Consider the following 27,401-nt stretch of genomic DNA (forward strand, 5'->3'; position numbering starts at 1 on the left):
CACAATATGATCCAATTTACACTTTCCCTGTGATGATATATGTCATAGATCGAGTTAACTTTATTGAACAACTGGTTTTATGAAAATTCTCTTTGTTTTCCAGTCTGGAAAGTTCAGCATTGCAGACAAAGGATGAGATTATGAAGATGGCACTCAAATGGTAAGTAGAGATTTGTAAATGTTTGGAAACTATAAAATGTAACAATATATAATTATTATAACTTTATTTTATTTAAAAATATCAGAAAATTAAGACTCTAAATGATTAAGGCTAAAGCAACAAATATGTGCCAGTCATTTCCATTTTTAGCTGCATTGATAAATGATAGATATAGGAAGATGTGGTGTGAGTGCCAATGAGACAACTCTCCATACAAACAACAATTCAAAAAGTAAACCATTATAGGTTAAAGTACGGCCTTCAACACGGAGCCTTAGCTCACACCGAACAACAAGCTATAAAGGGCCCCAAAATTACTAGTGTAAAACCATTCAAACGGGAAAACCAACGGTCTAATCTATATAAACAAAACGAGAAACGAGAAACACGTACATATTACATAAATAAACGACAACTACTGTACATCAGATTCCTTGTTGTCCATTGGTCAACCACCTCATGAATAAGTATACTCAATTTATGTTTCAGGGGAGGACGTCTGACTGCATCTACACAAGAAGCACCAGTAATACCTACTGACTCTGAGAAACTAATAGATACAGGCATCTACTATCACCAAGTCATACAGTCACAGAATAAGTAAGTCTATCTTTTATTCATTTCACAAATTTAAGCACAGAATCTTTAAAGGTCATTGTTCACTTTTGTAATCGCTTGTGATCCATGCTTTAAACTTGACCTGTAGACCCACCCACTATTAAGACCTTGTTTTGGTGAAATGAGCCAAAAACTCACATTTAAGGTGGTACCTAACACTACAGGGAGATAACTCTGTAAAATCAGCTAAACGTTTTAATTAATTTGTGTTGTTAAGGCAATATCAAGCTTCTTAATGATCAAAATTATTGTTCGTCAAACTTCTATATAACCAGTGTAGTTTTTGGGGAAAGACGGCTTCAAGCCGTCAATTCCCTAATGGGGTTGGCCAGAGTGTCATTCCCTCACATCAATCATTTTGTTTTGATAGTTTGGAAACCCCCTCAAAATGTCATACTGAAATTGATTACAAGGAGAACAGATTGACTTTAAATACATTTTTTACACATTTCCGTTCTGTTTCTCGTGAAATTATCATATATTGAGCTTTCCCTTACACTATATACGTTTCTTTTACAGTCCGGAAAAATCAGTATTACGAAATATTCTAAATATATCTAACCTAGTGACGTCATTGTTGGAATGCCACACTACACAGGGATATCCTTTATTCATTATAAAAATCATTCACAGTATTTGTATACTAATTAAAAATCTGTATTTGTTAAATGTAAACCTAATGATGTTTGCTGTAGTGTAGATGATTCACACACCAACATGCAATGCTTTAATCTGACGCTATAATCAGATAATTTGTAGGTCAACTTTCGCAGTAAACAATGTCAATGGGGATACATGAGATTGGGGAGAGAAACGTCAGTTTTCATTGTTTCTGTAAAGTTCTGTTTTTAGAATCTTCCTCCAATTCAGGAGCACCTCAATACAATGTAAAATATTTTGCCCCATATTAAACACCCATTTATTTTTTTCATATAAGACTTTTAAAATAGCTCATAAAGGGTCATTTGCCAAAATTTAAGCAGATTTTTTATTTTCTTTCATTTGATTTGAGACCAAAATTAATACCAATGCAAAAATAAGGAAAAAGTCTGAGTCAGCCTTTTCCCCGCCACATTTTAAAAATCGTTTTATCTCGAAAGGAGCTCCATGACCTCTCAATATTTTTAGCTTAATTTGTTCCTTCAGTAATGCTCTTCTGAGTAACAGTGTCAATTTTAAATTCTTGATTTTTTGAATTTCACAAACCCTCACCTAAGTACATCTTTAAGTGAGGACTTGGCACCATTATATCCTAGAGAACTTAAATTTAAGGTGGCTGATGATGGAAGTGTTTAATGACTCAATTATTTAGAAATAACTTTTTGTGAATGCAAATTCTCATATAGCATGATGCATATATATTGTGTGTTATTTATGAATAAGAAAGGTGTTTGATACTTCTAAATATCACTGATAGTCCTAATATCGTTTGCTGTAAAACCTGAATCATTGGTCTTTTGTCATAAGAAGCTACAAATAATTTTATAGTTCCTGAACTGTTGAACAATTATTTGAAAATTCTAGGTCTGGGACAATACAACAGCTTGAAAATACAAGTTTTCCCCATTTGATTATTGAATCAGTTGTCAATGTTTTAGTGGAAACTTTGTTATAAACAGTGTACTATCAATATTTGATGCATAGTAAAATGGTAAGAAGTTTAAGATGAACTTTAATTCTCTTCTAGTTGTGGCCATAAGACGTAGAAAATTTCTGGAAAATAAACAGTTTTACTTGAAAATATGTGATTCCTAGGGGATTGGGTTACTGGTAGTTATTGAAAATAACTCTTATATTTCAATTTTCTAAATATATAATTGATAAAATGGAAATTCTCAAGTACCTCTGAATAGAATTTTCCCAAGATGAATTTAAAATTCACCTTCTAAATTGAATGATATTTTCTTATAAATGTAAACTCATCTAATATCCTTTCCAGTAGGAGACATATAATATTGTATATGAAATATCTTCCTAATTATCTAATGTCCTTTCCAGTAGGAGACATATAATATTGTTTATGCAATACCTTCCTAATTCTTGTTCATACTTGTGTGTGAATATAAATATGAATGTCCATGTACAGTTCTAAAATGATAAACTGAGAAAAAAAATAGGTGATTTAAAACTTTCTTTCACACCATGTATTGCACTCCTATAATTAATTGGATATTGTCAAATTTTATTCTGACTCGTGAGTAACAAATTAGGGCTACTTTCTTGTTTGAAACAGACATATTAGTGTTAACATCTTCCTAAATGATGTTTTATTGAATAGTATATATCCATTTCACTAAATCACAACATTTGAACAATAATTTGTCATCCATAATTTATAGTCTGAATAAATATCCATGTAAGTAAATTGAAATATTTTTCCAAAATAGAACAGTGAGGTACAGTCCTTGTTACAAAAGTTAAATTGATGTACTAGAATAAATATTTCAGAACTATACCATGCCTACCCCGCAAATTTGACTTTACTGATTCTAGGCTCCTTGATAAGAAAAAATTGCAGTCACAAGCTCAAAGCTAATCTTAAAGGAAAATCTTGTATAGATTCTTTTGGTCTGTTGTAGAAATTAATACATGCTCTGATAGTACAACCCTTTGCATGTGGGCAAGCGTGATATATGGTATTTTCCAAGGGAAATATAATCAATGCTTTGTTTTGATTTTTATGTACATATCCATTGAGAATGTATCTATTTTAAATATCACTTTCAATGTACACCTTTCAATAGAATAGATGGTCCTGGTCACTTGGCTCCAACTACAAGTTTTCTTTATTTCTGATGATGTTTAAAATGGTGCTTCATTGTGTTTAAAATCTGTTTGTTTGTTCTATGTTTTTTAAGGTCAGTTATTCTTGGACCTTGAGCTGAAACTATAGAGAACTATCTTTTTGATGAGGTAACTGTCATATTACATGTATGGACGGTATATTCTGAAATGACCTCCCCTGAAAGTGTCACATGTTTCACCGTTTGATAACCCTGTTTAATCCACAACAAATTATTCGGATTTGCTACAGTAGACATTGCATGTTCCATGTCTGTAGTACATTGCATGGAGGGTTTTATGGTATTTTTCTGTTGTTCTATCTTGTCACAGTTTTCTGATCCAGCTCTGTGAGGAAATTCCAGTAATTTTCGTGGGACAGCTTTTGAATGGGATAATGTTCTCAGTTGGTTTTCACCCTCCATCTGAATGTCTAAATCATATTTCATTTCAGCTTTGTATTCTTCCCCTTCAATCACATCATGGCCTATATGTACTTGAGTGAGGCATGTCAGACAGATAAATTGTTCACAAGTCTTACAATACAAGCAACAAGCCTGTCCTATGTGTTCTTCACATTTATTATCTTGAAAATCAAAGGTAAAAGTCTCTGTTTCTGGCTGACCTACTTTCTTAATGTCAATAATTTTATGGTCCTTGGCATTTTTAAACTTTAGATGGACCTTGTCTTTACATTTAGTACACAACAACAATGAACAGTCCAAACATTTCCACTGGATTTGATCTCCTCTCTCACACAGCTGACATCCTACTGGAATCTGGGCTGTCTGTATGGGCTCTGCAACAGCCATCTTGGAATTTTGAAAAATGTCAAATTCTGATATGATTTAGATCCCTTCACCTTTTGTTCACATGAAGCATAGGTAATAATAAGAGTTAAACCTTCATGTATTAAAAGAATTATTAAATTACTGAACCATAGCTTTAAAGTAAATTAATATATGTTTAAAAACAGTGGTCAGTGACCTTAATGTCCTAAATTTATGGCACATTTCTATAGGTTATTAAAGTTACCTTATATATTTATTTTTTTTAAAAGGATTGTAGTTTCTTATGTAGATTAAATTCAACAAGTGTAAAATTTCTATTAAATATGGCCCTAAATTTCTTCATTTAAATGCCATACACTCAATCATTATTAGTGTACTTATGTTTATTACAGTTATTGACCAGTTACGTCTGAATAGGAATAGGTATTACATATATACTTATCAATTATAGACTATTTATCAAATTTGTTCTGAGAATAAAGTTATCAAGAAATTAGAAAATTATTACTTCTTGAAAAAGACCAATTTAGAGATATATAAAAAATCAACTTAAAGTTTCATGTCCATCATCATTTTGAGACTGTTACTGTTACACTCTGGGACAATTTTCTGATTTGGCTGCCTCTCAAGGCAAACAATTCAGAAAATGTCTGTGAAAACAAAATCACAAATGCAATATATCTCCATGCACAGTAAATGATTTTTGAATACTATGTTAGAAAACTGTTTTTTTTTGTGTCCTTCTTTAGCTTATTTGCTGCTCTCAAAAAAAGTTTAATTTATGAATAATATTTTGTATCCAAAAATAATTATTTTAAAATTTTAAAATCTTTTTCTAAAGTTCATTCTGTTCTGACAAGGAGGTCACAATTGTCTAAGTAAATACTGTGTTAGCATAGATAATGTATAAAAGTTTTATCAACGTTGTAATTTTACCTGTTGTAGAATCCCAGAGAAGGCAAAAGAAGAAGCAAGTTCTGAAGACACCAAACTTATGAACACACCAGATAATGATGTGGAAGATGACATACAGAAACAAAAACGTAGCAGGAGTGCTGAACTTCTCAAAAAGGAATTGGAAAAACAAGGAAAATCTAGCTCTAGAGAATACCTGTACAAAGTCAACATGGCAATGGCTGTGTTGTATGCCAGACAAGTTTTGAGAAAGCTCTTGGCACACTGGCCAGAATCTGCTCCCGCCATTACAGCAGAATTATTGGGATGCAAACAAGTCCATGATATCCCATGTATCCTGGACTTACTAAACAGATCAGAAACTAAAGATGTATTCCAGACTGTAGGTTTAGTTCTAAAACTTTACTCATTTATTTTCGTGGGTATTAATTTTCCTGGAGTTAGGAAAACTTACATATTCTTGCATATTTAAATTCTTAGTTTTGGCAAAGTCTGCATACATTTCTGTAGAAAATTTGTTATAAGTTGAACATTTAAATTTGTGGTACACCTTCACCCAAGAAATCCACGAAAAATTACTGTGCCTAACCGATCACCTTTGGGGTATTATAATACCTACAGTGTTACCTGGATAAAAAATTGTCAAAACAATTTGTCCATTTAAATTATACAATAGGTATTGTGAGAGCTATAATCAACAGGTGGTCATTTAACTACCTGTAGATTTACCTGGTTGTTTAAATTGACAGAGTTAATTTAAATGACTGATAGCTAGCTTGCTTTCCTCATGTCCAATGTCCTGAATGGACTATTCTATTTAGGTCTGGGACATTTTACATTTAATACACAAATTGTTCTTACTAATAAAGATAATTATTGTAAAATTTTTGTTTTGCTAACAATCACAAATAAATCGTTGCTGGTAAATCCCACTTTCATAATGAAGAATAAAGCACTGAAACTTCTATTCACTAAGCCATTTGTACTTTTTTTGATATATTGAAAATAATTTTTTCACAGTAATTCCAATTGAAGAAGATCCTGAATATTAAATGAAACTTAGCATCACTATACTATTCCATTTCAGGAATCATATTAAATATAACATGAAAATATATCCCATTAGAAAACACCAAGCCACACATAATTCATCTTGTAGAATAATTCACAATTAGATGGGCTATCCAAAAAAATCCATTTCACAAACACTTTAATTCCATATCAGGAATCAGAAACTTAAAATATATCCCACATTAAAACACCATGAAGCAAACATATTTCTCCATTTTTTATAAACTAAATTCACTGCTTGAATTTCCATCTTCACTGTAAAGAGACACAAAAAGAAATGGCTTAAAATGTCCCATCTCTAAATAGAATAGTCTATTCAGGACATTGGTCATGATACATGAGGAAAGCAAGCTAGCTATCAGTCATTTAAATTTTACCTTTTAGTGATTTTTTTTCACTGGGATGTTAAATGACCACCTGTTGATGAGCTCTCACAATACCTATCATACAATTTAAATGGACAAGTTGTGTTGACAATTTTTTATCCAGGTAACACTGTAGGTATTATAATACCCCAAAGGTGATCGGTTAGGCACAGTAGTATCCAACGAAAATAATGATTAATACACAGTTTAGTTGATTCATCATTATTCGTTGAATACCAATTTTTGTGGATGTCGATTGTAAAATTTCTATAGACATTTATGCAGACCTTGGCAAAACCATGAAATTAAATATATTAAAAAATAGCAAGTTTTTCTCTATCCACGAAAATAAATATCCACGAAAATAAATGATTCCACAGTACTCTTTTGAAGTACCATTAAAAATCAGTATCTGAAATCATACAAATTGTTTCTATAAGTGTAATAATAACGTACAATACATTTTATAGCCTGTTTATATAGGTTGCACAGAAATGTTTTAAGTAAACTTAGAAAGAGAGTCTTGTGTCAGAAGTATACACAGATATACAAGAGGGACGAAAGATACCAGAGTGACAGTCAAACTCATAGATCAAAAATAAACTGACAACGCCATGGCTAAAAAAAAAGACAAATAATAGAACACAATACACAACATAGAAAAATGAAAACTAAGCAATATGAACCCCACCAAAATTGGGGGTGATCTCAGGTACTCTGAAAGGGTAAGCAGATCATGTGGCTCCTGTGGTGTTGCTATATGTTATTATAAACTGGGTAAATAGTCTAATTCGATAGGTCATATTCATGAAAAGGAAAGGTGATTGTAGTTACGATATAAGTAATATATTCTATTTCATCTGTGAAACGGTTATTTCGTAACAGTCAACCAAATTGTGATGGCCTCGGTAAAATTTACGCAATATGTGCTTTGTATTTTACTTGTTGGTAAAGTTGATGGATATTGAACAATTGTACATCAGTACAGTTTATGATTAACAGGTTGTACAGAAAGTGATTAAGTACAGTGACAAAGAGAGCCTGATCCCTATTGCATGTACGGCTGCCCAGTTCATGGAGGAGATCACAATGTCATCCTTAATCAAACAGTTAAACACAGATGACTATAAACAGAATAAAGATTGTGTCAAGGATTTGAAGGAAGCCATACAAATCCCAGGAGCATCCAAATTACAAATATCTTTTGATAGCAAGTAAGTGAACTTCCTCCTAATAGTATTCTTTTTTCTTTTTTTATAATTTTAGATAAATGGTAATGCTTTCTGTTTGCTTTGACTAATTTTTAAAGGTCAAGCAACTTTGAAAAAGGGTAATGAACTAGACCAGTGCTGTTTCTTTGATATCTTGTTACAGTGAGTTGACTGTTAGTGTTGCTCTCCACCAATTGCAACTCGTTCAAAATTTTGACCAAATTGCAATTTGTTTTATTAAACCAAATTGTTCAACTGGTCAGAATATTGAACAAATTGTTCAGTCAAAATGTGAAAGTGCAAGGTGATAAAATAAAATTTACTTACAATCCTATAAGACTTTAACTCCACTTTAATGATGTTGTGACAAAATTAGTTTATCAGTTTGTATAGTTATATTATAGTCATTTCCATGCTGAAGAGGAACTGTTTATTTTGAATTGCTATAAAATTGTCCAAACTAAGCTTTCATATAGTTTTTCTTTCTAAAAGTATTCTATATTTATAAGAATCAGATATCATTTTTAATAAAAAACCATATATTCAGTAAAATATGTGTGAAATAACAATATGCTATTGATAAATTTTCAGGGGAGATAACCTAAAATATTATTCTTTTGAATAAAGACTTTTTGAAAGAAAAGTTATTATCTCCCCCATGGAAACTTCCTACAAACATATATTGCAATTTTAAACATATTTTACTGAATATGAAATGTTTTAATTCACATAATGTCTGATTCTTATAAATATAGAATACTTTTAGAAAGAAAAACTATATGAAAGCTTAGTTTGGAAAATTTAATAGCAATTCAAAATAAACAGTTCCCCTTCAGCATGGAAATGAATATAATATAACTATACAAACTGATAAACTAATTTTGTCACAACATCATTAAAGTGGAGTTAAAGTCTTATAGGATTGTAAGTATGTTTTATTTTATCACCTTGCATTTTCATGACTTGGCTGTGGTTTTCTACAGCAGTTGGTTCAAATTTCTGACCAGTTGAACAATTTGATTTTATAAAACAAATTGCAATTTGGTCAAAATTTTGAATGAGTTGCAATTGGTGGAGAGCAACACTAACAGTCAACTCACTGTAATTTTATCGTATTTAAATCTGTTCTCTAGTAATACAGGTTCACCATATTTTGTCACTGCACACATTTTTGTTAGAAAAAAATGACCATTCAAAAATTTGGTCACCTTGACCTATATTTATTCCACAATCTTGGCACTAAGGTCTTTCTTAAGCAATAATTACATATTTGAAAAAAAATAAAAAATTAAATAATCCATATTTTGTGCAAGGTTACCATTTACAATTAAAATCATACATGAAAAAAAAATCTTGTTAATGGTTCATTCTGTTTTATCTAGGGCTGTGTTACTAAATATCAGCTGTTTGAGTATGTTAAACCATGTTGTCTGGTTGTGATATATAGTGGTTGGGTTAAGATCCAATCAAATCATGTTGTCTGGTTGTGATATATAGTGGTTGGATTAAGATCCAATCAAATCATGTTGTCTGGTTGTGATATATAGTGGTTGGGTTAAGATCCAATCAAATCATGTTGTCTGGTTGTGATATATAGTGGTTGGATTAAGATCCAATCAAATCATGTTGTCTGGTTGTGATATATAGTGGTTGGATTAAGATCCAATCAAATCATGTTGTCTGGTTGTGATATATAGTGGTTGGATTAAGATCCAATCAAATCATGTTGTCTGGTTGTGATATATAGTGGTTGGGTTAAGATCCAATCAAATCATGTTGTCTGGTTGTGATATATAGTGGTTGGGTTAAGATCCAATCAAATCATGTTGTCTGGTTGTGATATATAGTGGTTGGGTTAAGATCCAATCAAATCATGTTGTCTGGTTGTGATATATAGTGGTTGGATTAAGATCCAATCAAATCATGTTGTCTGGTTGTGATATATAGTGGTTGGGTTAAGATCCAATCAAACCATGTTGTCTGGTTGTGATATATAGTGGTTGGGTTAAGATCCAATCAAATCATGTTGTCTGGTTGTGATATATAGTGGTTGGATTAAGATCCAATCAAATCATGTTGTCTGGTTGTGATATATAGTGGTTGGATTAAGATCCAATCAAATCATGTTGTCTGGTTGTGATATATAGTGGTTGGGTTAAGATCCAATCAAATCATGTTGTCTGGTAGTGATATATAGTGGTTGGGTTAAGATCCAATCAAACCATGTTGTCTGGCTGTGATATATAGTGGTTGGATTAAGATCCAATCAAACCATGTTGTCTGATTGTGATATATAGTGGTTGGGTTAAGATCCAATCAAATCATGTTGTCTGGTTGTGATATATAGTGGTTGGGTTAAGATCCAATCAAACCATGTTGTCTGGTTGTGATATATAGTGGTTGGGTTAAAATCCAATCAAATCATGTTGTCTGGTTGTGATATATAGTGGTTGAGTTAGTATGTTAAACCATGTTGTCTGGTTGTGATATATAGTGGTTGGGTTAAGATCCAATCAAACCATGTTGTCTGGTTGTGATATATAGTGGTTGAGTTAGTATGTTAAACCATGTTGTTTGGTTGTGATATATAGTGGTTGGGTTAAGATCCAATCAAATCATGTTGTCTGGTTGTGATATATAGTGGTTGGGTTAAGATCCAATCAAATCATGTTGTCTGGTTGTGATATATAGTGGGTTAAGATCCAATCAAACCATGTTGTCTGGTTGTGATATATAGTGGTTGGGTTAAGATCCAATCAAATCATGTTGTCTGGTTGTGATATATAGTGGTTGGATTAAGATCCAATCAAACCATGTTGTCTGGTTGTGATATATAGTGGTTGGGTTAAGATCCAATCAAATCATGTTGTCTGGTTGTGATATATAGTGGTTGGATTAAGATCCAATCAAACCATGTTGGCTGGTTGTGATATATAGTGGTTGGGTTAAGATCCAATCAAGTTAAATCATGTTGTCTGGTTGTGATATATAGTGGTTGGGTTAAGATCCAATCAAATCATGTTGTCTGGTTGTGATATATAGTGGTTGGATTAAGATCCAATCAAATCATGTTGTCTGGTTGTGATATATAGTGGTTGGGTTAAGATCCAATCAAATCATGTTGTCTGGTTGTGATATATAGTGGTTGGGTTAAGATCCAATCAAACCATGTTGTCTGGTTGTGATATATAGTGGTTGGGTTAAGATCCAATCAAGTTAAATCATGTTGTCTGGTTGTGATATATAGTGGTTGGATTAAGATCCAATCAAATCATGTTGTCTGGTTGTGATATATAGTGGTTGGGTTAAGATCCAATCAAACCATGTTGTCTGGTTGTGATATATAGTGGTTGGGTTAAGATCCAATCAAACCATGTTGTCTGGTTGTGATGTATAGTGGTTGGGTTAAGATCCAATCAAACCATGTTGTCTGGTTGTGATGTATAGTGGTTGGGTTAAGATCCAATCAAATCATGTTGTCTGGTTGTGATATATAGTGGTTGGATTAAGATCCAATCAAATCATGTTGTCTGGTTGTGATATATAGTGGTTGGGTTAAGATCCAATCAAATCATGTTGTCTGGTTGTGATATATAGTGGTTGGATTAAGATCCAATCAAATCATGTTGTCTGGTTGTGATATATAGTGGTTGGGTTAAGATCCAATCAAATCATGTTGTCTGGTTGTGATATATAGTGGTTGGATTAAGATCCAATCAAATCATGTTGTCTGGTTGTGATATATAGTGGTTGGGTTAAGATCCAATCAAACCATGTTGTCTGGTTGTGATATATAGTGGTTGGGTTAAGATCCAATCAAACCATGTTGTCTGGTTGTGATATATAGTGGTTGGATTAAGATCCAATCAAATCATGTTGTCTGGTTGTGATATATAGTGGTTGGGTTAAGATCCAATCAAATCATGTTGTCTGGTTGTGATATATAGTGGTTGGGTTAAGATCCAATCAAATCATGTTGTCTGGTTGTGATGTATAGTGGTTGGGTTAAGATCCAATCAAATCATGTTGTCTGGTTGTGATGTATAGTGGTTGGGTTAAGATCCAATCAAACCATGTTGTCTGGTTGTGATATATAGTGGTTGGGTTAAGATCCAATCAAACCATGTTGTCTGGTTGTGATATATAGTGGTTGGGTTAAGATCCAATCAAACCATGTTGTCTGGTTGTGATATATAGTGGTTGGGTTAAGATCCAATCAAATCATGTTGTCTGGTTGTGATATATAGTGGTTGGGTTAAGATCCAATTAAACCATGTTGTCTGGTTGTGATATATAGTGGTTGGGTTAAGATCCAATCAAACCATGTTGTCTGGTTGGGATATATAGTGGTTGGGTTAAGATCCAATCAAATCATGTTGTCTGGTTGTGATATATAGTGGTTGGATTAAGATCCAATCAAATCTGATAAATAGAGAATATCATATGGCTTTTTCAATATCGCATCCGTATCAACCCGAGACACCAATATAATCCCAAGAGCTCTGCTCGAGGGATTATATTGGTTGAGGGTCGATACGGTGTGTGATATTGAAAAAGCCATATCATATACACTTTATTATATACATTTACCTCAAGTAGATGTTTTTTATGTGACATGACGTCATACAGATAAGGAGTTTTGAAATGACGTCATACAGATTATAGGTTTGACATGACGTCATACTGATTAGGGATTTGATAAAGCTTTGCAATAGTGACTGCAATCGATGACGTGACGTCATACAGATTAAAGGTGTGATAAAGCTTTTGCAACCGTGCTGATATCAATATCATCACGAGTGGCTGATACAGAACGCTTGCCATTGATTGTATTACACATACAATTTATCTGTATTTACTACTAAGTATATAATAAGTATAACTATCAAGGAGATTGGCTTTAATCTTTTGAATTAATTTGATTGTGTATTTTATAGATGCTGTTTGAGACAGAATGAAGATACACTGACTTTTTCAACATCAGATGACATGCAACAAAATGCAAAGACATTTTCAGGAGATTCATCCAATTTTATTAACTTTGAATTTCAAGGTATGTAAAGAATAATGTGAAAACACACTTCAGATTCATGCAGGTATTAAATTATAATGATTTGTAGAGAATACTTTTTTCAATAGGTTTGCTGCTCATATCTTGTCATAAGACTGTTTTTTTCTTCTTCTTCTAGAAACTGATTTTGTCATTTATATTTTATTTTCTGCTTTATAAATTTGAAAACAGTTCTCGTAAAGCAAACAAACGAATCACATAATATTATTTGCTTTAAAAAATGTATCCCTATAAAACAGTTAAATTTGCTGCAAGTTGAGAATTTTTGTTTGTTTGTTTTTTGTTCCATGTTGAAGGCCTATGACTTTTAGATAAAGAACAGCAATAAAAGCAATGTTCCTTCACTTATTGCTGTGCAGAAACTGATTATTGTGTTATTGATAGATACCCATATCTTTTGTTTTTCTATTTTGACAATATAAAAAAATTGAGAATGTTAATGGGGAATGTGCCAAAGAGACAACAACCCGACCATAGAGCAAACAACAGCCGAAGGCCACCAACAGGTCTTCAATGCAACGAGAAATTCCCACACCCGGAGGCGTCCTTCATATGACAATTTGTGCTAAGAATTGCCTTTTGTTTGTGACTGATAAATGCATGGTAGAACATAGCTATTATATGTTTGTTATTTTTTAAAGGTGACAAGTTATGGTACAAATTTTCTATAAAGAAATCACCATCTGAGACATCAAACTGGGGGTACAAGTTTAGTGTGACCGCTGGTTCTATACTGACCAGGGACAGCTTCGAAACAGGATATGCTATTCTAAATAATGTCCTTTCAACCAAGTTGGCCTTGTAAGTAAAAAAACATGATATAATGTACTGTAAATTCAGAAATTTTTCTCAATATCACAAAAATTAAAATTGCATTTTAGTCTTAAATGACAAAAAAGAAATAATACTCCAAATAATTTCTGAATTTACAGTACTTAATTATATCTTATGACTATGTAAGTATTATTAGTGCTAAATAGGTTTGAGATATGATATAAAATAGAGAATGGAAATGAGGAAAGTGTCAAAGAGACAACAACCTGACCACCAAAGAGTAAAAAGACAGCTGAATGCCAACAATGAGTCTTCAACACAGCGAGAAAATTCCTCATCCAGAGGCGGATTTCAACTGGCCCCTAAACAAAAATGTGTACTAGTTGGTGAAAATGGATGTCAATCTTAACTCCTAAACATATTCTAGTAAATGAACTAAAATCAAATATCATACAGGACTAACAAAGGCTCGATTTAGTTTTTTGTCCATAGATTTATGAGTTTTGAACAGCGGTATACTACTGTTGCCTTTATTTAGAGGCTCCTGACTTGGGACAGGTGCAAAAATGGGGCATGTTTAACATGTTTAGTGACATCTCAACCCTCCTCTATATTTCTAGCCAATGTAGATAAAACAAATATTATGGAATGCCTTCATGAATAATTTCTGTCCACGAAATTGACCTTAATAATCTTGTTTTGTTAAGGATATTTTGACCACACAACATTCATTGTAAAAAATGACCACACCATTTAAAAAAAATCTCTATTAATTTTACAGTAATGATGTGTAAGTTAATTCCTGTGGTGTAACAACTGCAGGAAACTGGTTGAGGTTATAGAAAGTTATGGTTAACTGACAAGTGCAGTTATTCAGTTGAGTATCTAGATTTTTGCATTAAATATGATAACAATACAGGTTTTACAATCAATTTTAACTTTTAAATGTTCACCTTGTCATTTCCAGAGCTTTGCCTTTATGCAGATTGTGGCATACCTTAGTATATGTTGCCATTAAACAGACAGGAGAAAACAGACTTAAATCTATTCAACTAATGCTGAAGATAATACACACTCAACATAGGTTAGTTTTATTCCCTTTGTTTAAGATAATACACACTTAACATAGGTTAGTTCCCTTTGTTTATGATAATACACACTCAACATAGGTTAGTTCCCTTTGTTTAAGATAATACACACTCAACATAGGTTAGTTTTATTCCCTTTGTTTATAATAATACACACTCAACATAGGTTAGTTTTATTCCCTTTGTTTAAGATAATACACACTCAACATAGGATAGTTTTATTCCCTTTGTTTATAATAATACACACTCAACATAGGTTAGTTTTATTCCCTTTGTTTATAATAATACACACTCAACATAGATTTGTTTTATTCCCTTTGTTTATAATAATACACACTCAACATAGGTTAGTTTTATTCCCTTTGTTTAAGATAATACACACTCAACATAGGTTAGTTTTATTCCCTTTGTTTATAATAATACACACTCAACATAGGTTAGTTTTATTCCCTTTGCTTAAGATAATACACACTCAACATAGATTTGTTTTATTCCCTTTGTTTATAATAATACACACTCAACATAGGTTAGTTTTATTCCCTTTGCTTAAGATAATACACACTCAACATAGGTTAGTTTTATTCCCTTTGTTTATAATAATACACACTCAACATAGGTTAGTTTTATTCCCTTTGTTTAAGATAATACACACTCAACATAGGTTAGTTTTATTCCCTTTGTTTATAATAATACACACTCAACATAGGTTAGTTTTATTCCCTTTGCTTAAGATAATACACACTCAACATAGATTTGTTTTATTCCCTTTGTTTATAATAATACACACTCAACATAGGTTAGTTTTATTCCTTTTGTTTAAGATAATACACACTCAACATAGGTTAGTTCCCTTTGATTATAATTTTATTGTGTAGATGTGGCAAACATTTCTTTATTTCATGTTAATTGAACTGCCTCATTTTTTTTCCATCAAACTGTTAAATTTTATGTCATGATATAGTTTTAAAAGTTGTAGCTTGAATACAAAAGAAAATCTATTTTTTTGGCTTATTGATCCTTATCCTGATTCCACTACACCACATATTTTATGCACAACCATTTTGCTCCTTTATATAAAGGAATAATTACCGACTTTTTTTCAAGCCCTTGAAATCATAACAAAATTTAAAAAAACGATGAAAGTATCTCTTGATTTTAGAAATGTAATACTTATTATTTGCTGCATTTAAGGGGGGCTCGCAGGTCTTAATCATTTTTTGATCTAATATAAGATTTCGCTAATTTTTTCTATTAATGAACTTTATCTTATACCTGATAGAAATAAAAATATAAAATAACCATACATTGTCTCGAAATATCAATGTTATTTGTACAAGGCTTAGAAACAGGTAGAAAGCGAGCCTGTGCCGAGCATTTCTACCTGTTTCGAGCCGAGTACAAATAACATTGATATTTCGAGACAATGTATGGTTATTTTTTATATACTGCAACTCTTATAACTGTTCTAAATGAAGTATTGAGGGTAAAAACCATCATTTCTTAATTTTGAGCGGAAGACGTAAAATTTCCGCGAAACTATGTTTTATTGACGTCATAAATAAAACTGTACAGAAACACATTGTCAACGTCATAAACAAGGTGATATACGGTCAGTGACTGTATATCACATATGAATATACGGTCAATGCAATCTGACTGCTCAAATAGCACAGCTGCAGTATATAATAAAAAAGAGGGGTCACCAATCATTTACGCTCACAATCTGCTTTTGAAAGAAGCATACATTTTTGTAAAGGTACTTTTTTTCTGTTGAACTAATAGGAGAAAAATAGGTAATATCGAAATAAAAAAAGAATTTAATTACAGAAATCGCTTAGATTTTACAATTGTTTAGTTTATGTATAGCTTATTTTAAAACAATAATAAAAAGTATAGGTCACCGATGAGTAAAAAAAGATTTCAATTCTAATGCCAAAACATAGCATTTTTGCACCAAAGGGAGATAATTTGGAGCTTTTTTCAATGATATAAACATTTTAAAAGTCATCTGGGGCCAAATTGAATTGATTTTTTTTGTTAATTTTTGTATCATATCATAAAGTAATAACTAATAGTGTAATAAATAAAATTTGTTATGAAAAAAGAAATGTTTAATTTTGCTGAAATTTTTGTACCTGCGAGCTTCCTGAAACAGAGTTTTGATAAAAAATATCTTTTTTGTATCCTATTTTGTACTTAGATCATCGGCTGAGAGTTTATCTATAGATTTGAGTTTGTTAAAACCACTGTGGAATTTATATAATGGTATAACTAAAGATGGTTCTGAAACAAAGACATTGGTTCCTCCACTAGCCAGAGCTCTGACAGAACTCTTCTTACAAGTGGAAAACTTAGCTATGGTATGTACTCTTCATTAGTAAAGGTATACAGAACTTTTCTTGCAATTTGAAAACTAAGCTTTGGTATGTATCCTCCATTAACCAGAGCTTTCACAGAAAAGTGTTTTTAGATTGTGAGAATTAGACATTGTGTTATCTTAAACATCTTTGGAAATTTATATAAATCTGATGATATGAAAGTTTTAGATTTAAAATTTTTAAAGTTTGAGCTTCATGTTTTTTCTTGCAAGCTAAACACTTAACTTTACTATTGATCAATTTTTCTGTCTATTTTATTTTAATTTTAAAATTGTTCACTATCTGTAAAGTTTGACATTTTTATACATTAAAATGGTTATATTAAACAATGGATCTAATTATTATTTACAGGAGTGGGAAGCTGTTATTGAATACCTAGTGGCTTTACAGGACATGGAGGATATCAAGAAAATTATTAAACAGGTCAGTTAACTAATGTTAAACAAAAAGATACATGGCCAGACCATGAGATTTTAGGTTGAGTTTATGAATTCACATTTTAAGTTGGATATCATTTAAAACATATATTAAAAAAAATAATCAGAAAAAATAGACATTCAGACAGATGAACAGAATCTTTCACTGAAACAGGAAAAGAAGAGATTTTTCAAATGATCAGCCATTGTAATCATTCAAAATCAGTTGGATCCAGAAACAAAGTAAGAGCTGCACAAAATTGTAGATTTCAAGAAAATCAGGGAACTGACTTACGAGTAGTTCTGGATTAAAATTGATGATTTATAACTGCACAAAGAAACAAGTAAAAAATCCCCCCAAAAAACTTTAAAAAAAAGAGTAATCAACCAAATGAATGTGAAAATATTGATTACCATGCACTCCTGTAAAATGTTTTATGCAAGAAAATAATCCCCTTTCCCCAGGATCACCTGGTATTTTTCTGGCCATTTTTAAAATTTTTTTTTGGCAAAATGAACTCTCCTATGAAAAATACCATTACAGTTGTTATCAGTGGAGTTCATTCAATAGGAACTTAAAATTCACTTTACAAAATTTAAATGGCCAGGTGAACACCAACTGATTCTTTGGAAAGGTTTTATTTCTTTCCAAATAAATAAGAGTTTAAAGAAGTACACCACTAATTCATGGTCCCATTACTTTCTATGTTAAATTCCTCCATTTCAAGCAGGCACATCTCTTTCATTTTAAGTTCATATAAAGTGGCAATCATTGCATGTCAAAGCAACACTTAATGGTGTCTTGTACTGAAAAAATCAGCATACCTTTAATGGCATATAAGAAAGAACTGGTTCCCGGAACTCCGGATGTACCAAAACAGGTACCTCAGATATGACAAACAGATAAAATGTACCCTCTTTTTAGCTCACCTGGCCCGAAGGGCCAAGTGAGCTTTTCTCATCACTTGGCGTCCGGCGTCCGGCGTCCGTCGTCGTCCGTCGTCTTCCGTCGTCGTTAACTTTTACAAAAATCTTCTCCTCTGAAACTACTGGGCCAAATCAAACCAAACTTGGCCACAATCATCATTGGGGTATCTAGTTTAAAAAATGTGTGGCGTGACCCGGTCAACCAACCAAGATGGCCGCCACGGCTAAAAATAGAACATAGGGGTAAAATGCAGTTTTTGGCTTATAACTCAAAAACCAAAGCATTTAGAGCAAATCTGACATGGGATAAAAATGTTTATCAGGTCAAGATCTATCTGCCCTGAAATTTTCAGATGAATCGGTCAATCGGTTGTTGGGTTGCTGCCCCTGAATTGGTAATTTTGAGGAAATTTTGCTGTTTTTGGTTATTATCTTGAATATTATTATAGATAGAGATAAATTGTAAACAGCAATAATGTTCAGCAAAGTAAGATCTACAAATAAGTCAACATGACCAAAATGGTCAGTTGACCCGTTTAGGAGTAGTGGCCCTTTATAGTCAATTTTTAACCATTTTTCGTAAATTAAAGTAATCCTTTACAAAAATCTTCTCCTCTGAAACTACTGGGCCAAATCAAACCAAACTTGGCCACAATCATCATTGGGGTATCTAGTTTAAAAAATGTGTGGCGTGACCCGGTCAACCAACCAAGATGGCCGCCACGGCTAAAAATAGAACATAGGGGTAAAATGCAGTTTTTGGCTTATAACTCAAAAACCAAAGCATTTAGAGCAAATCTGACATGGGATAAAAATGTTTATCAGGTCAAGATCTATCTGCCCTGAAATTTTCAGATGAATCGGTCAATCGGTTGTTGGGTTGCTGCCCCTGAATTGGTAATTTTGAGGAAATTTTGCTGTTTTTGGTTATTATCTTGAATATTATTATAGATAGAGATAAATTGTAAACAGCAATAATGTTCAGCAAAGTAAGATCTACAAAAAGGTCAACATGACCAAAATGGTCAGTTGACCCGTTTAGGAGTAATGGCCCTTTATAGTCAATTTTTAACCATTTTTCGTAAATTAAAGTAATCCTTTACAAAAATCTTCTCCTCTGCAACTACTGGGCCAAATTAATCCAAACTTGGCCACAATCATCTTTGGGGTATCTAGTTTAAAAAATGTGTGGCGTGACCTGGTCAACCAACCAAGATGGCCACCACCGCTAAAAATAGAACATAGGGGTAAAATGCAGTTTTTGGCTTATAACTCAAAAACCAAAGCATTTTGAGGAAATCTGACATGGGATAAAAATGTTTATCAGGTCAAGATCTATCTGCCCTGAAATTTTCAGATGAATCGGTCAATCGGTTGTTGGGTTGCTGCCCCTGAATTGGTAATTTTGAGGAAATTTTGCTGTTTTTGGTTATTATCTTGAATATTATTATAGATAGAGATAAATTGTAAACAGCAATAATGTTCAGCAAAGTAAGATCTACAAATAAGTCAACATGACCAAAATGGTCAGTTGACCCCTTTAGGAGTTATTGCCCTTTATAGTCAATCTTTAACCATTTTTCATAAATCTAAGTAATCTTTTACAAAATCTCCACTGAAACTACTAGGCCACAATCATCTTTGGGGTATCTAGTTTGAAAAATGTGTCCGATGACCTGCCCATTCAACCAAGATGGCCGCCACGGCTAAAAATAGAACATAGGGGTAAAATGCAGTTTTTGGCTTATAACTATGAAACCAAAGCATCTAGAGCAAATCTGACAAGAAGTTAAATTGTTAATCAAGTCAATATCTATCTGCCCTGAATTTTTCAGATGAATTGGACAACTGGTTGTTGGGTTGCTGCCCTCCAATTGGTAATTTTTAAAGAAATTTTGCCGTTTTTGGTTATATTGAATACTATTATAGATAGCGATAAACTGTAAACAGCAATAATGTTCAGCAAAGTAAGATCTACAAATAAGTCAACATGACCTAAATGGTCAATTGACCCCTTAAGGAGTTATTGCCCTTTATAGTCAATTTTTAACAATTTTCATTAATTTGGTAAATTTATGTAAATTTTTACCAAATATAGTTCTCTGTTACTAATGGGCAAAGTTCATTATAGATATAATTGTAAGAAGCAAAATCGTTCAGTAAAGTAAGAACTTCAAACACATCACCATCACCAAAATACAATTTTGTCATGAATCCATTTGTGTCCTTTGTTTAATATGCACATAGACCAAGGTGAGCGACACAGGCTCTTTAGAGCCTCTAGTTTAAAATTTGGTGCAGTTTTTTTAATATTAAAAATTAAAAGTCCAAAAGTGTTCTACAATGATCACCAGTCCTTCAGCTTTCATTTGATGCCAAAAATACCTAAATATCCTACATATTTTGAATGTTACACTCATGCGTAGGAACTATTTTGTGTTAAATATGTACTACTTTCTGGTATGTGCGTTCTGGCCAGGCCCAAATTAGTGGTGTTACACCTTAATACTATCAACCATATTTATTTATATGATTTTGCTGTGATTGTATCCAATGGATTTCTTTATTATAATCTTAACAATAATCTGTCTAATCTGTATTGTAGGGCATTTTAAATGTTGCTGCTGTGAGCGTCAGTATAGGTTATACTAACATAGCTACAGAAATTATTAGTGCTGTCAGAAAGAAGAAAGCTACGAAAACAACAAAAAATTAAAACTTAATCTTCAGATACTATGTGTTGTTAAGAGAGAAAGGCTACCTATAGACACAATATAGCACACTTATTTATTTTTAAACCCACCTACTAAGTAGCTGAGGTACCAGTTTAAATACAAACAGATGTTTACTGCATTCACGTAATAATGATATATCTACAAGGCAGTATATGTATCAGTAATTTATTTTTTTTAATTTTAGTTGTTGTTTATATAATTATGGTTTAAATATATTGTTGTTTGAAGAATGAGAAAGTTTAGACAATTAGATCATGTTAAGTTTATAAACTTGTTCTAAGATACTAAGTAACAAAATTTATTATTAATCCTTTACTTTATTTCTATTTTAGGATTAAAACAATAATATTCGTACAAGTTGAAGACTTTTAGTTTAGATATAATAACATTCATCAATATTAGTTCTTATAGATACTCTTTTTCAAAATATCAAGTGCTTTGAAAGATTTTAAATATAAAACAATAGTATATAAATAAAGGAGGTAAACAAGTAAAAAAAGAAGGGTCCATATGCCTTCCAGATAAAGTACTTTTCATTATTGACCTTCATCACTCAAAATCTGTGAAAGCTAAAGATATATAAACATATAATACTGAAACATGTTAAGAGCTATATGACCTATAATTGATTACATTTGTTTCATTTGAACTTTGAACAGGCTATTATTTGAACTTGGAATTATTTTTAATTATGGAATTTGCATAATTTCTTGTGCTTGAAATTTTTTAATGAATTCCATGTTTATTCTGCATTATAATGTTCTGTGCGCCGCATAACACTTTCTATTACAAAGAAGATAGCACATTTTCAATAGAATGCACTGTGCCGCGCACAACACTATCTATACAAAATGCATTGTGTGGAAAATGTTATGCACTGCTCAAAACATAATAATACAGAATAAACAGGGTATTTATCAAACACAAGAAATTATGCAAATTCCATAATTTCAAGTTCAAATAATAGCCTGTTTTTGGTGGATAGTTATCTCATAGGCAATCATACGACATTTTGATTTTTGAAAAGGGATAAATTGCATAAGACTTGTTATTAATATACATAATAATTTTTTGTTACAACTTGTGTATTGCAACACAGTTTAGGAGTCTTCAAATGGTTATTTACAAATATACAAATATATCCAAGCACTCGCTAAAAGAACTTCATCACAGTTGGTTAAAACAAACTTTACATCTACATTTTGATGTTGTTGGCCATTTTGTTCATTATTTTGTAAATATAGGTACAACTGAGTGAAAATTATTATTTGGGGGATAAATTTCTTATGAGAAACAACTGTTTGTCTAGTCACAATATGTTGATGTTTATAACTACAGTGACACATAGTTAATCTCCATATAGGTTTTTCTGCTATATGATGATAATACTTTGCAAGGTTAAAAGAAAGGGGTGGGACTTTAAAAGGGTAAAAAAGAATATTTATGTTTTAAATGTTGTATCCTGTAATTGAACCCTATGGTATACATGCACATGTTCTATATATATATAATAACATAGCTAAAAATAATGTGAATATATAACTCACTTCTAATAAATTGGTATTAATATCAAAACTATTAAGCCCCCCATCCCCTCCTAATGCCCTGGTGTTTTCAAGTAAAGTTCAGCATGACAAATAACATTACATAAATACTTTTCCGATATTTGACAAAGTTTTGTATATCAGAGTTATTTTATATGTTATATTTGCTGTGATATTAGTTTGTTATAGATGTACTGTCATATCAATTAAATTTATAAAAAAAAAAAAACTTGAATTTTGTTGCTGTATATAGCCACATGTACTAGAAAATCCTTCTTTTTATTGTAAATATGTGTTATAATGGTTTAGTCACTAGCCTAACTGATCAATGTTTGAGGCTCTTTATAGCTTTTTGTTCGGTGTGAGCCAAGGCTTGTGTTGAAGGACGTATTATGACCCATAATTGTTTACTTTTAACAAGTTGTGACTTGGATTGAGAGTTGTCTCATTGGCACTCATACCACATCTTCTTATATCTAAATAGAAAATGTCAGGTAAGTTATTATGGGAGCTGTTATTTATGTGTTGCATGCAACAAAAATTGCAGACTGGAAGACATACTGATGCTAATCCAGTGACAGTAGAAGCATTAGCTACTGTAAGTGCAGAAATTATTACAAGGTTTTTTAGCTCACCTGGCCTAAAAGGCCATGTGAGCTTTTCTCATCACTTGGCGTCCGTCGTCGTCGTCGTCGTCGTTAACAATTTTTCAAACATCTTCTCCTCTGAAACTACTGAATGGATTTGAATGAAACTTAACATGATTGTTCCTTAGTATATCCTGCACAAAATGTGCGCTTCGATTTTTGATCCGTCAAAAAACATGGCCGCCGTTACTTAAAATAGAACATAGGGGTCAAATGCAGTTTTTGGCTTATATCTCAAAAACGAAAGCATTAAGAGCAAATCTGACATGGGGTAAAAATTTTCATTAGGTCAAGATCTATCAGCCCTGAAATTTTCAGATGAATCAAACAAACCATTGTTGGGTTGCTGCCACTTAATTGGTAATTTTAAGGAAATTTTGCAGTTTTTGGTCATTATCTTGAATATTATTATAGATAAAGATAAACTGTATACAGCAAAAAAGATCAGCAAAGTAAGATCTACAAATAAGTTAATATGACCAAAATTGTCAATTGACCCCTTAAGGGGTTATTGTCCTTTAATGACAATTTTTCACAATTTGTTCATCATATTTGCTAACTTTAAAAAATCTTCTCCTCTGAAACTACTGAATGGATTTGGTTAAAACTTAGCATGATTGTTCCTTAGATTATCCTGCACAAAGTGTGTGCTTTGATTTTTGATCCGTCATAAAACATGGCCGCCGTTACTTAAAATAGAACATAGGGGTCAAATGCAGTTTTTGGCTTATATCTCAAAAACGAAAGCATTTAGAGCAAATCTGACATGGAGTAAAAATGTTCATTAGGTCAAGATCTATCAGCCCTGAAATTTTCAGATGAATCAAACAAACCATTGTTGGGTTTCTGCCACTTAATTGGTAATTTTAAGGAAATTTTGCAGTTTTTGGTCATTATCTTGAATATTATTATAGATAAAGATAAACTGTAAACAGCAAAAAAGATCAGCAAAGTAAGATCTACAAATAAGTTAATATGACCAAAATTGTCAATTGACCCCTTAAGGGTTATTGTCCTTTAATGACAATTTTTCACAATTTGTTCATCATATTTGCTAACTTTAAAAAATCTTCTCCTCTGAAACTACTGAATGGATTTGGTTAAAACTTAGCATGGTTGTTCCTTAGATTATCCTGCACAAAGTGTGTGCTTTGATTTTTGATCCGTCATAAAACATGGCCACCGTTACTTAAAATAGAACATAGGGGTCAAATGCAGTTTTTGGCTTATATCTCAAAAACGAAAGCATTAAGAGCAAATCTGACATGGAGTAAAAATGTTCATTAGGTCGATATCTATCAGCCCTGAAATTTTCAGATGAATCAAACATCCAATTGTTGGGTTGCTGCCACTTAATTGGTAATTTTAAGGAAATTTTGCAGTTTTTGGTCATTATCTTGAATATTATTATAGATAAAGATAAACTGTAAACAGCAAATATGATCAGCAAAGTAAGATCTACAAATAAGTCAATTTGACCAAAATTGTCAATTGACCTCTTTAGGAGTTATTGCCCTTTATAGACTTTTTTCACAATTTGTTCATCATGTTGACTTACTTTAAAAAATCTTCTCTTATGAAACTGCTGTATCAATTTCAGCCAAACTTAGGCTAAATGAGTTTCAGAGTATCTAGTATAAATTTTATATTTCATTTCCTTGTATGTCAAGAAACATAGCTCCTATGGCTAAAATAGAACATAGGAGAAAATGATTTTTTTTGCTTTTGAAGAAAATAGGACGATTCAAAGAACATTTAAATAAATTGAAAAGCCAAAATAATCATTGATGAGAGATTAAACCAAAAAAATTCAGGTGAGCGATTCAGGCTCTTGAGAGCCTCTTGTATTATTGTGAAAAATACAATTAATTAAACTGGATTTTTCTCAAAATCAAAAATAAAATTGCATTTAAGTCTAAAATGACAAAATCGCAACAATAAATGCATGCAACAATTTCTGAATTTGCATGCAACAAAAATTGCAAAATAGGAGACCTAGGGATGCTAATGGAGTGGCAGTAGAGACATAAATAAATGAAGATTTATTGGGATGATGGTAAGGTATACCTTTTGTTTAAGAGTTTATCTAAAATTGATCTCATTTTCATGGTCTATGTCACTATGTTTGGTGTATGAAACGATTGACAGATGTCCATCTCACAGGGTTTATTTGACCTGACCTCATTTTCATGGTTCAATGTTATTTTTTATTGATGAAGTCATTTGTTGTTTTATTGATTGCAAACTGTATATGACTGTCCCACAGGGGTCATTTTTACTTAACCTTATTTTCATGGTTATTGGTTAACATAAAGTTCTGAGGTTATTTTCATGGTTATTGGTTAACATAAAGTTTTGTGGTCAGGTCTGGTTTTTTTTCTCTGAATGTTTAAATCAATAGCAATATATTTGATGTATATAAATAAATTATTGTAAGATGTACTTGGCTGCCTTTATACTTTTATTTTGCCTTCATCTCATTTTCATGTTTCAATGGCTTATATCATTTTTTTTATTATTATGTCTCTTTCTAAGATACTATAAGCAATAATATGCAAGGAATGATTGTAAGGTATACACGTCCACCTACATGGAAAGAATCATCTGACCATTTCTTAGTTAGAAAATACTCACTCCTTCTCGTCCAATGAAAAGGCATTTTTTCACCTCTAATTTTTATAGTACATGGTTTTCCATGCACTATGAACTGCTATACATGAATGACTTTCCATTGTAGATTAATTATGAAAGTGAACTTTTAATAACTACATTAGCAAAGTGTACAATCCCCCGAGACATTTTCTGACCAGGGGGGAAGACCCTACAGATTAAATATGAAAGAGAAAAGATTAAAATAAAGCATATAGAATTTTGCAAATTTTCATACATTTTCTAATGGTACACCTATATAGAATAAACAAAAACAATTAGGGTAAGGATGTAGGTAAAATAATATTATTTAATTTACATACCTGAAATTTGAGAATTTTTTGTTCTTTCAAGAAAACAATGCCAGCCTGCTGATATATGAGGGTCTGGATGGGGGGTCTGTTATTCTGTAAACATTTAATTTTCACCCCTTTTTTCGCTAATCTTCAAAAAAATAACCCCTTTTTTCTCTAATCTTCAAAAAAATAACCCCTTTTTTTCTCTAATCTTCAAAAAATTAGACCACGCATTTCTCTAATCTTCATTTTTTTCTGCCCGTTATTCTCTAATCTTCATTTTTTAAGGGCATTATTCTCTAATCAAACCCTCATATATAAAGCAAAGGATTTTTTCGGAGAAATACAATACATGGACATTTATCAATAAAAAGAAAGCATTTAATGTTGAATAGTCTAAATTTGAATATTTATACAGGGAGTTTTATATATATATATAAAAACAAATCACATTTCAAAAAGAGAATTTTTAATGTAACATTGTGTTGCTTTTAAAAATAAATACATTTGAAAGCAGAGGATGCATAAATGCGAATAAACAATAAAAAAGAAAAGCCAAAATAAGCTAAAGCTTAAGATTGGCTGAAGGAGTTGGATCAGATGAAGATGATTGTAAACCAACGTAAGAAACAATGGCAAACGTTTTTCTGATCCCATTTTTTAAATATTTTTATATATATATATACAGAGCGGCGTATACATACATTAAGATGTCTTTATGTCTTGATGTGGTTATTATTTGTTTGTGTGTTGTGTTTAATTGCTGTCTGCTTTCTGTCTCTATGCATACAAGTAGCTGAGAATCGATTCTTGATGACATAAAACATAATTAAAGAAAAACACAATCAACAGAGAAAAAATACCCACAGAAAACTGCGCAGTATCACGAACTAAAAGATGCTTATAATCGTCTTATCAAAACTTGTTTTTTACGTAAATAAAGAATCAATAATTACCAATTGAC

General features: G+C 31.8%; 1 protein-coding gene across 1 annotated transcript in view; it reads left to right on the top strand.

Moving 5' to 3' along the window:
- LOC143044490 (zinc finger ZZ-type and EF-hand domain-containing protein 1-like) overlaps positions 1-23,080 on the top strand; it is a 115,303-nt gene extending 92,223 nt beyond the window's left edge. The window contains exons 65-74 of the mRNA XM_076216536.1: positions 104-160; positions 650-760; positions 5,296-5,647; positions 7,704-7,915; positions 12,850-12,965; positions 13,625-13,784; positions 14,725-14,841; positions 17,046-17,205; positions 17,575-17,646; positions 21,172-23,080. Coding sequence (XP_076072651.1) covers positions 104-160; positions 650-760; positions 5,296-5,647; positions 7,704-7,915; positions 12,850-12,965; positions 13,625-13,784; positions 14,725-14,841; positions 17,046-17,205; positions 17,575-17,646; positions 21,172-21,282 — 1,468 coding nt within the window. The 3' untranslated portion in view covers positions 21,283-23,080. The remainder of the gene's footprint in view (positions 1-103; positions 161-649; positions 761-5,295; positions 5,648-7,703; positions 7,916-12,849; positions 12,966-13,624; positions 13,785-14,724; positions 14,842-17,045; positions 17,206-17,574; positions 17,647-21,171) is intronic.
- Positions 23,081-27,401: the final 4,321 nt, after the last annotated feature.

The sequence above is a fragment of the Mytilus galloprovincialis genome, chromosome 9 (assembly GCF_965363235.1).
Source record: "Mytilus galloprovincialis chromosome 9, xbMytGall1.hap1.1, whole genome shotgun sequence".
NCBI classification, from domain to species: Eukaryota; Metazoa; Mollusca; class Bivalvia; order Mytilida; family Mytilidae; genus Mytilus; species Mytilus galloprovincialis.